Genomic DNA, 12,003 nt, shown 5'->3' with positions numbered 1-12,003 from the left:
AGGCTGTGTGCTTTATTCTGAGGGCGATGAAGATTTGGGGGTGGAGTGCTTGTAAACTGTGTCCTGTCGTGGGTGAAGTAGAACCTCAAAGAATAACATGAGGAGGGCCAACTGCAGTTGAAAGGAAGAGGCTAAGTCCCTGGGCCTGCAGCACTGGTGGAAAGGACTGTCAGAGCCGGGGCAGGCATGAGCAGCAGAAATGCCCACGTACGAAGCATTGACACGAGGCCCTCACCTGAGTCCCAGTGTGGGGATCTGCGGCTGGTGGGCATCCAAATGGCATGCTTTTGGGGAACTCCTTGTCACTTCTGCTGAATGGCATGACTGCAACCTTGTGACTTCTGGGAATTGTCCCTGCTCCCCACCACTCAGAAAAATACAAAAAAAATATATTTTAAGTATGTATTTCCTCTCTATTTTCTAAATCTTTTTGTTGGAACATCTGCGAAATGACAAAAGCAACCTAAAACAATATGGAACACTTTGCAAATACACTATTTGCAAGCGCTGTAAAAAAATGGTCTTTCCAGTCATTTTGATCAAGAGCTGCTATTTCACAGGCAAAGAAAATAGGGTAGCAAATCACTCATATCTATAAAATATTAATAAAAGTATTCTGAAGTGCACAGACGTAGAACACATCTCATAAAGGAATGCCCTTACTCTAGGAGGGACAGCATCTTCTCATTGTTATTTCCTAGCCTGGAGGCCCTCAGGAAGATTACTCGCCTACGTGAGGCAGAGCACACCCTTTGTTCTGCCAGCATCACATGTTCATGCTACTTAGAGGGAACAGCTCGAAGAAAGGAGGCTACCTGGCTTTAGCTATAGGCATGTGATGAAGAAAGGGAAGGGTAGGCAAGCTTCCAACATTTAGAATAAAGAGGAGGGCAGAAAAAGCCTAGCGTACCTTCCCTCTTAGATCTCTGCAAAGGAACTAGGAACTGAAGACTAGACTCTAAGACTGTGCACTTGGGCAGATTGTGGAAACCACGTAGCATCTCCTTTGTCATTGTGTTGCTCCTGTATAGTCCTGTGTCCTGGTGTGGAGTCATTTTATTGAAGCCCTTGAGGCAAAAGGATTTGTGAGCAAGAAATGAACGAGTGGCGAGCAATGCAAAGGGACTAGTGAGATAGCCTTTCTCCGCACAGAGAGGCTGGGAGGTAGGAGGACTCTAGGCAAGAAAAGAGAAGAAAAGCTTAAAGACCAACGTGAGCCTGAGAAGGGGTAGCAGGGCTCAGTGCGGACCACCCCACTGAGGGGGTAGGGTGTAACCCACACATCGTTTTCCTCTGAGACGACGCCCTCCCAAGCTAAGCCTCCACCATCCCCAGCTTGTTGAAACCACGTGGGAGGGACAAAACAGGAGAGCAGTACCCTCCAGTGGGCCCTGGGTAACAGAATGGCCAGTTATCATGGTGAATGCCTCCCTTATCGTGAATGTATCCGTTCGCTCTGGAAGGAAGACAAGACTGGAGAAATGCTCGGGAGTGTAAAGAGCCACGCATGGATTTTTTGTTCCTGGGAATTTCTTATGATCTGTTGTATGTAGTGATTAATTGTGGTTTTCTTCAGTATTTCCTTGTACCACAAAGGTTAATAGGTATTAAAAGAGATATAATATCATAATGAATATTAGAAATGGCAGTAAGTCTTTTAAGATGAGGTTTACATGGCATACAAGCTGTGTCTACGAGATTAGGTATGGAAAGTTCCTGATTAAATTTCCATTGTCTTTATTGGGAACTTGCTGTTTGGATATACGCTTTATCAGTTCTGCATAGGTCTGTGGAAAACTGATAGAACACCATCAGGATTCGGACTGGGTAGTTCCGGGCAAACTGTAAAATGTTATCTGCTGAAACAAGCCCACGCCCTTTTGGGATGTGCTTTCATTTCTCTGCCTTATCCTTTCTCTCCAGGCAGCCTCCTCAGCCTTGAGCAGTCTGGGCCACGTGTACACAGCCATCGGAGACTACCCCAACGCGCTGGCCAGTCACAAACAGTGTGTCCTTCTCGCCAAGCAATCCAAAGACGAACTTTCAGAAGCTCGAGAGCTTGGCAACATGGGGGCCGTGTACATCGCCATGGGTGACTTTGAGAATGCCGTGCAGTGCCATGAGCAGCATCTGAAGATAGCCAAGGACCTGGGGAACAAGCGGGAAGAGGCCCGGGCCTACAGCAACCTGGGCAGTGCGTACCACTACCGGAGGAACTTCGACAAGGCCATGTCCTACCACAACTACGTGCTGGAGCTGGCACAGGAGTTGATGGAGAAAGCCATTGAGATGCGTGCCTACGCCGGCCTCGGCCACGCCGCTAGGTGCATGCAGGATTTGGAGAGGGCGAAACAGTTTCATGAGCAGCAGCTGGGCATTGCTGAGGACCTCAAGGACCGGGCTGCAGAGGGGAGAGCATCCTCCAACCTGGGTAAGTTCAGGGCTGCCTGCAAAATTCCAGATCAGTGCCGTGAGGCTGGGAGTAGCTGGATCAGCCCACTGCCTTTTACAGGATCCTGTGTTTGTTTTTACAGACTCTCCTCATTGTGCATGCTGTATCTTTCCCTCAGATACATTTCCTTGGAGCCTGCCCGCTCTAAATCACATGATCCTTCCTGTCATTACAGTGCTCTGAGGATTAGGACTCTGAAATACTAGAGAAACAAAACACCCCAACCTTTTAATCTGTCTAGAGAGAAGAGCAACCAGATTTGTCTAATTAGAGAGAAGGGGAATGATTTGATGATATAAAGCTTTGTTTGGTTTAAATGAAAGGGAAGCTGTTAGGCAGTCATCAATGGAATGGAATTTGAGAGAATTTTTGCTTACAGGGATTTCTTTACTTGGTGAATTAACCCCTCAGGAAATCTATTGTTCCCTTGAAATTATACATATTCACAAATAATATTGATAGTTTCGTTATTAATGCAAATTTCTTGTTTGAAAAATCTGTCTAAATAAGATTGACTTATAGTTGCTGTTTTGATGGTACTTGGTTACAATTAAATAATTTATCATTTGGAGTTTCTGTTAGTATATAGTGAGAAAAGATACTAAGTAACTAGTAACTAGCTACTTTTTAGAAGATATTATTATTTTGTCTCCATATCCAAATAGTTGTGGATACATAATGAATACAAGGTACAGAATTGTTTAGAAGTGTACACTAAACTCATCCCTGAAGCCCCATGGCTCATCCTATGTCCACAGGGACTCAGGGTAGGGAGAAGACAGAGAAGGTGGCCCTACTGGGTATTGGCATATTCTTATCAGATATTGGCAGCAGCAGAATCTAAAACTCAGTGCCCTTTCCTTATGCAACTTGACAAATCAAGTTATCTTCCTCTCTAGCTATGTAATTTTAGCACATCTGTCCCCTTCTCTCTACCTCTGTTTATTTTAATCATGTGTTTCTTAAATAGTTGTTTAAGAGCCTTGTAGATTCCTACAGATGGCGCTGAAGATGGTGTTGAGATCTGGATGAGCGTCTAGAGAGTCTGACAAGAACCATAGAAATAAACTCTCGGGTTTATGTTTTCATTTAACAGGCTACTGTTGAATACTTACAGAAAAGTATTTATCGAACCCTTACCTATGTGCCTAATCCTGGAGTACTTGCTTCAGGGGTAGCAGAAGTTTAAAAAAGTTTCATTCCTCAATGAACTTAGCATTTAGTTGAAAAAGTATGACTAAGGGACCAGCAGTTAGCATAATGGCTATGTCGCTGGACTCCCATGTAGTTGATTGTGGTTCGAGTCCTGGACCCGGTGGCTTAAACTCACGCTGGGCGCATGTGTGCATGTGCCCAAGATCCTGAGAGGAAAGCGGAGGAGAAGGGATTGTGGCGTGGCCATCCCCTCTGGGGGTGATTTCTCACTTTCTGTCTCTCTGTCTGTCTTGTCTGTCTGGAGAGTGCACACGCCCTATAGCAAAAACCTCTTTAAAAAAAAACCAAAAAACAAAAAAACAGTCTGACTAATTCATAAGACAGTAGCGGCCTCCCTACAGGAGAAGTTAATGACGTTGTGTCGCCATAGATTTGCTAGACGGCAAACGTGAGGACTGAGAACAGCCAGGAAAGCTTCCTGCAAGAGATTAGACCCAGGTGGACCTTGAAGAAGAGGTTAGATTTGGCCAGAGATGGGATACCTTTGGTGACAAGGGACACGAGAATAAAGATATGAGATGCTGTGAGTTGGCATAACTGAGAGATGATGGTATGCTTAGCCTCTGGGAATGTGCTAGAGGGTGGTAGGAGAGTAGCATGAAAACTAGGTAATGGATAGGCTAGTGAGCAGAAACTTCCAAAGTTTTTTGAAATAAAAAGTGAAGAGATAGAATGAGTGTTTGAGGAAGAAGAGTCAAAGCAGTCAGTCCCATGCAGGAAAAATCAGAGGGGTTGGAACCCAGAGTTTAGAAACCTGACCATACTGGGGACCAGCAGATGGCATAATGGTTACCTTACTGGAATCCCATGTAGTTGACCGTGGTTTGAGTCCTGGACCTAGTGGCTTAAAATTCACGCTGGACACATGTGCACACGTGAATTTCTGCATTCTCTGCTCAGGAGGTTGCTGCATGGCCATCTCCCCTGGGTGTGTATGTGTGTGTGGAGGGGTGATTTCTTGCTTTCTGTCTCTCTGTTGAGTGCACACACCCTATACCAAAAATCTCTCTTTAAAAAAAAGAGAGAGAGAGACAAAAATGGCCATGTTGGACTATTCAGACTTTTCTTTTCATCTGGCGTCAGTTTGATATTGGAAACCAAACCCCTTCTATTCCTTTTTAACTACTGCTGTTCCACATGCACCATTGTCTTCTAACAGATGTTCAACTGTGATCTCCTCAAGGCTGTGCTGAGATCTTCTGACAGCTCTAGATTCCCCTGGTCAGCATGTAGCAGTTGGCATGCTCTGCTAACTTTCCCTTGGCATGCTCTCCCCTATGTTTCCGTGAAGCACCACTGTCCTGATTTTCTTCCTGGCTATTCTTTCTATAATATTTCATAAACATTTCTTGCTTCCTTTATAAAAAAAAAAAAAAAAAAAAAAAAAAAAAAAAAAAAAAAAACAATTTTCAAAAGTTACAGAGGTAGTCCTTTTGTAAAATTGTTTTACATCACAAAAATGTACCAAATAGAAAAGGAGGTTCACCTTCATGTTATTACCGTCTCCTGTATCACGTCTCACTGGTAATGATTTGGTTAGGAGCTTTCCAGGCCTTTTTACTACGCACATAAACACATGCCAGCATACTACTTGTATAAACATAGCATGTATGTGTTCAGATTGCTCCTTTTTCAAACTTGGATCATTTTATACACACACACACACACACACACACACACACACACACATATATATATATATATACTTTCCTGTTGTGTGTGTTTTTTCTTGGCCTTACCTCACTTTCTCTCTTAAGCTTCCTTCCTGTCATTTTTCAGCTGTCCTGGTTCTTTTTCATTGTATTGCCACTTGTTAAATGTGGGAGCTCTTGCTTTTTTTTTTTTTTTCTTAGGGTATGTGTGCCCACCAGAGAAAGGGAGAGATAGAGAGAGAGGTAAAGATGGATGGCCATGCCACAGTTTCTTCTCCCTTATGCTCCTCTCAGGATTTTGGGCACTCACGCACATGTGCCCAGCATGATTTTCAAGCTTCTGAGTCTGGGACTTGAAGCACTATCGACAAGGTAGCAGTCCAGCACCTGAACTACCTTGCCACCTGCTGATCCTGAGCTCTTGCTACTTGGTTCTTTTCTACTCTTTCTATATCTCTGTTTATCATTTGACACCCATCCTCTGACCACTGCTCTCGCGCCCGTCGTTTCTAGATCTTATCTACCAGTTCCGACCTTTTCCTTGCCTGAGTGTCATTTCCACATTCCCAGTGACCTAGTGGACACTCCTTCCGATTCTCATGCCAGTCCATCAGAGTGAGTCCAAACATGGACTATCTTTTCTCTAAATTAACTGCATCTCCTAGCTTTCCTAATTCTGTTGTTGACAGCCCCACCCTCTAACCATCCGTGGTTTCCTGTGGCTGCTGTAACAAATCGCCTTAAACCTAGTGGCATAAAGCAACGCACATTTAACTCGCACAGCTCTGGAGGTCGGGAGTCTACATCACTGTCACTGGGCTGAAGTCAAGATGTTGACAGGGCTGTTTCCTTCCACAGGGTTCAGGGTTCAGTGTTTGTTTGTTGTGCCTTTTTCTAGTGGCCACCTTCCTCCTCCAGAGAGCATCATCTGATGTTTCTGTCGTCACATCACCTTCTCTTCTGTCCGGCTCCTCCTGCATCCTCCAACAGACTCCCGTGATTATCCCAGGCCCACCTGGACAGCCCAGGATCACGTTTCTAGCCTGAGATCCTTAATGTAATCACAGGAAATCCTTTTTGCCATGTGAGATAGCAGTCACAAGTTCTAGGGATCAGGACATGGATATATTCCGGGTGGGAAAAGAGGGGAGTCATTATTCAGCCTGCATACCATCCTGACTTCGCACTCTATGCTCATCATTGATTTCTTCCCTTTTTTCAGTTGATTCCCAATCTATTAATAACTGTTGCCAAATAAATATCCTTTTAAAGATCCTTTTCTTTTATTGCCTTGTCAGTTGCTCAGTCTCTTGTGTCAACATACTAGCTGAATTTTCCTCACCCTCATTCCTCCCATGTCTGCCCCAGCCTACAGTATTAGACTGACTCTGCTAGACCTCTCAAATCATTAGTTGCTACGTACTAAGTGTACCTATCTTTTCAGAATTATCCTAAATACTGGGACTAGCAGTTGACATAATAGCTATGTTGCTGGACTCCCATGTAGTTGACCATGGTTTGAGTCCCAGATCCGGTGGCTTAAACTCATGCCAGGTATGTGTGCATGCATGCCCAAGATCCCGAAAGGAGAATGGAGGAGAAGGGATTGCTGCGTAGCCATCCCCCCTGGGGGGTGATTTCTCACTTTCTGTCTCTGTCTCTCTCTGTCTCTCTGGCGAGCACACATGCCCTATAGCAAAAACCTCTCCAAAAAAAAAAAATAGAAAAAAGAATTATCCTAAATATCATTCACTATTTGAAGACTCTCTTGATAACAAAGTAAGTTCTTTACATTTTCTGAGCGCTAATGACACTTTAAAAACTTCTCTTATCCTATTTATGTGTGATTGTAAAGTCTAGTAATTTGTACACTGTATAGTTACCCATAGTGGATTAAAGTTCATTGGAAGTATGAATACGTTCTCCTCTATAATCTCTACCTCATGGAGTATAAACCCTTATGCAGAGTGGATACTCACTAAAAATTTGTACAGTTAGCTTGAACAAGCCACGCTTATACCAAGATGCTGTTGCCTGTTGATTAGAAGAACGAGGCTTCTTGGGGAAGACACAGGAAAGCTGGCGGGGGAGCTAGTTTGGGGAAGCGCATGGTGAGTCTGATTTTGCGCTCCAGGTGTCTGTTTCTCCCACCGAATGTCTCGTGAGTGACTAGAGCTGGCATCATCCTGAAGACCTCTGTGAGCTGGGAAGGAGAGCCAGCTGAGGAGACCGAGTCAGCCTCACAGAGGGGAGGGCATGCAGGTGGAGCCTGGGGAGAAGAGAGCTTCAGGATTTGGAGGGTGCAGTGTATATACACACAATGACACACTCAAAGAAGCCAAGGAATTGAGATTTGGGTCACTAGGAAGGTTTTTTGAACAATAGAAGCTTCCTGTGCGTATCTGAGGGCAAAGGGAGAGAATTCGTGGAGACAGAGAGAAAGCGAAGATGACAGGAAGGCCTTGCCCCTTGGTGGTCGGCATGCACTAATATGTATCACCCACCTCTTACTTGTATTAAAGTAGAACAAGTGGAAGTGATTTAGACTTCTGATCTCTGGACAAGAAAGAGCAGCCTGGCTGTATTATAAGCATGTCTTCCTTGGGAAAATAAGGTTAATGTAAATGCTGCTTGGAAAATGGCCATCTTTCCTTTTATGCTCAAAACAACTGTAGCTGCACAACAGTGCTTCTGTAGCCTCTGGTTGTCGGCCTTTTTCATGGTTCTCATTTAGGGAGTTTAGGCTGACCCCTCAGAGGGGCTGCAGAGCAAGTTACTAGACCAAGGCTCAATTAAAGTCCTCTCACTCTGATAACCACAAATCTCATTTCCTGAGGAACCAGACAGAATTACCTCTCGTCTCACTCTGGGATAAACTACAGTAGGAAAGCGAGAAGAGACACGAGAAGGGTGGCTTGGTTTCTTCTCTCTCTCTCTCTCTCTCTCTGATGAAAGTGGCCTCTCAGCCTGCCACTGTGCCTCGGGGTAGACAAGGGTGAGCACAGCAGTGCTAGCCTGGTCGCCTCTAGTGTCGGGTCAAATAGGCGAGATGGGGAGTGCTCGCCACGAAGCCTGAACTCAGACAGCTAATAACCCAGCCATGGAAAATAAGTAGCAGCTTAAAAAGTAATGATGTCTTTTTAGACTAAAAGACATTTTATTTCTTCAAAGTAGCTTATTTGGAAAAGCAAGGATAAGGGAACTAGTGTTCATTAATTCATTTGTTCACTTTCCATTCATTCAGCAAATGCTTGAGCATAGATAGTTACATGATAGACACTGTGAGATATATATATCTATTCATATTATATCATCTCTATCTCTATCTCTATCTATCTTTCGATCTATCTATCATCTAAAAGGGGTGTTTTTGACAGAACCTCATCAGCTGCAGTCCTCAAGCCCCAGCCTCCCAGTTAGTTAGGATTGTAGTCACTTGTGCCCACACCTAGCCTGTTTAGGTTAACCTGAGATCTGAACCTGGGCCTCCCATGTGGCCCCAGCAATGTTCTACCGCTTGTGCCACCATGGCTGGGCCTGTGATATATTTCAATGCCTAAAACTTACATAGTTCTTGCCCCCATGGAGCTTTTGGGTTTTCATTTCATCATGAAATCTGCTCTGTGCCACATGTTTATATTCATTTTCATATTTAATCCTTCCCACAAACCTATAAGGTTGAGAATGTTAATTGATTTTACGTATGGGAAAATCAAGGTCTAGGTAGATTAAAATACTAGATGTTAACTCCTTGAGTCTCGAGAGACTTGTAGCATGAAAAACTCATTAGGAGCTCACAAAATGATGGTCGGCCGTGTGTGTGTGTGTGTGTGTGTGTGTGTGTGTGTGTGTGTGTTGGAGTAAGAATTTGGTAGCAATTTGCTGGGTATGTATCGTTCCTCTAGTTTATGGTGCAGCAAAGCGATAGTCACCAGAAGTGGTGAGTCTCAGCTACCCTGATCCTAGGATTTAAGAAATATCACCAAAATTACTTCTATAAAAATCAATCTGAATCAGAAAATTCTGAAGTCACAAAGTCAGGTGAAAAGAGTATTACGTCATTATGTAATCCCCACACACATTACATCTTAACAGATGTTGTGAATAAAATTATTACTGTGAACACACATGATACTTGGTAGCCTCCAGAATTTAATATATAATTAGTTTTGTGGAAGAAAAAAGTATTCTATAATCTAGCAATCACTCTCTTTTGTGTTACTTACGTTTCAATTTTCATTTGTTAGGTGTTCTGTAGGTAGAAAGAGGCCTAGCTTTACAGGTAAAATGTTTATCATTGTAGGTAGTAATTAATTTACACTAATCGGATGTTTTTCTTTGGAAATTCCAAGAATGACATTTGGGCCCAAATTCAAAGCCACCTCTCAGGATGTCAAAAGTTTTATGAGACCGCACGTGTGTTCCTGGCATAGCCATGCAAATCCATGGTATCTGCCTTTTATGGTGTTTGATTGTTGTCCAGTAACCTTGTGAGATAAACTGTTAGGTTGTCGGGAAGGTCATGACGTATTTTCTGTTTTTCTATGCAAAAACCCATCGTGTCTTTCTAGAAAATCCAATATTAGTATTCGCTTTCCCTGGCGAGGACTCAGAGAGGAGGGACCATGTGCAAGCATTCCTGGAGACGCACAGGCTCTCTGGACCAGCAGCCCTTGCTTTTCTTTTCCTAGAGAAGCTTCTGTCTACTGATCGCTGCCCTGAGCCAGGCACCATAAGAAGATTATGCCATTTAATCCTCACCACAAAGCTCTGTGGCAGCCATCGGAGTGAAGGTAGTGGCCCAAATTCCTCCAGTGCACAAGCAGCAGAGCCTAGAGTAAGCTCGGGTCTGCACGCTCTCTCCGCAACAGCCCACAGGCCCCCTCTGTGTCCTCCATGTCTGCTGACTAGTTGGTCCTTCTGCTTGAGAAGCACGGACCAGACACCACAGATTGTCAAAGTCTGATCATGCCCCGATGGAGGGAGCCAAACCACACGCCTCTGCCTTTCATCTAAAGCAGTTCCTACTAAGAGTCATGAAAAGGGAAAATGTAAATACAAACAATTAATATGTCCCAGACCCTGAAACAGATTTTTTGAGACATCTAAAAGAAAGGAACAAGAATGTCTTTTCCCCGCTGGCAGGGAGCAATGAGAAATGGTGTGCATGAGCCCAAACGAGATTTTTCTGATCAAGCACCGGAGGACTCGTGGAAGATGATTCAGACCCCCATTAAGGTTATGGCATGTACACCCCGTGCCGTGCCCCACACCGATCAGTGCCTAATAAATATTAATAATATTTATCCTCTCCTTTAGGTCAAGATTTGTCACCCTGCTTGTCTAGACATTGCTATTTAAAAGGGGCTGTGATTTGCTTACAGATACAACGCGTCTGTAAACACAGGAGCAGAGGCAGACGGGGCAGTAAATCTCGGGCAGGGCCGCACTTTGGACTGTTGCAAGAGGCTGCAGAACTGTGGCTGGGATAATGAAGTGGATGCTCGCTGCCAGGTCCCGGAGTCGTGTCTCCAGCAGGCAGAGTGGAGCAGTAAATTAGCTTATGTTTCAGCCTGGCAGTTGGCACTTGGTTCATTTGTAGATGCTAATTGTAATCTGATGTTATCAGCAGCAGGTAATTGAAATGGGCTTGATGAATTACTTAATTTCTTTTAATAGCTGAGTCTTCAAGAACTGAATAAAGAAGATAAGGTGATCAGGAGGAAAACACAACAGCTCTATCTTTCTAATTAGTGCTTGGAGGGTTTTTCTTCTTTACACAAATGATTATGAACGTGTGAGGCTGGATGAGTTTATGAGTCAAAAGCCCCACTGGGGGCATTTCCCCTTGGGCAGCCCCGTCCTGAGCATTGATAACACTTCAGGTAGGACCTCAGAAAGAAACTCATGAACAATCACTTTGGAGAGTATCGATTTCTGAACACAGTTTGTTTTCCAGACTAAGGTGGGTGCTGCCACTTTGGAACCCATTCTCCCACTAGCCCCTCATCTATGGCTGTCTTCTGTGAGCAGCACTGCCTGGGCCATGCGGGGAGCATGGCAGCCTCACAATGATGTTAGTCACTGGCTCCTGCCACCCACACCTGGCACCAGCACCTCCCACACCTGCCTGTCCCCAAGTCTTTTCCATCTGCAACAGCTCCTGCCTGGAGCCCCTAGCTGTGCCAGCAGTGGTGGGTGCAGATGCGACCCTGGGTCCTGCCATCTGTGCTGGACACTGCACCCCAGGCCTGTGCCATGTGACTACACGGTACTCTTTCCTCTGCAGTCATTTGGCTCTGCTTTTAGTCTCATGTTTAATCTAATAAGGAGTCCATCTGTTTGGGGTGACTTTGAAGGAATTTGCTTTTGACTAATTTTTTAAGAAAATCAAAAGAACAGCAGAAAATGTACAGAGTCAGAATCAGGACTTGGGTATAGACATTTGGAGATGATACGGCAAGTGATTATTCAGACCACCCCTGTGGTTCTCCTTCATGGAGAATTCTACTTGAAGCCTGCTATAGTTAGAGGTGGAGATTCCAGGCCTGCAGCTAGGGTGGTGGTTAAGGTGCTGGGTTCCACATGGCTGGCTACACGGTTCTAGTCCTGGACCCGGTGGCGGCTTGAAAATCAGGCTGGACATGTGTGTGTGTGTGTGTGTGTGTGTGTGTGTGTGTGTGT

General features: G+C 44.5%; 1 protein-coding gene across 1 annotated transcript in view; it reads left to right on the top strand.

Moving 5' to 3' along the window:
- Positions 1-12,003, top strand: part of TTC28 (tetratricopeptide repeat domain 28) — a gene marked incomplete in the record, with an annotated part of 584,271 nt that overhangs the window by 413,808 nt on the left and 158,460 nt on the right. The window contains 1 exon segment of the mRNA XM_027771579.1: positions 1,924-2,431. Coding sequence (XP_027627380.1) covers positions 1,924-2,431 — 508 coding nt within the window.

The sequence above is a fragment of the Tupaia chinensis genome, unplaced genomic scaffold (assembly GCF_000334495.1).
Source record: "Tupaia chinensis unplaced genomic scaffold, TupChi_1.0 Scaffold000226_1, whole genome shotgun sequence".
Taxonomy (NCBI): domain Eukaryota; kingdom Metazoa; phylum Chordata; class Mammalia; order Scandentia; family Tupaiidae; genus Tupaia; species Tupaia belangeri.
This window is presented reverse-complemented; position numbering and strand designations above follow the sequence as displayed.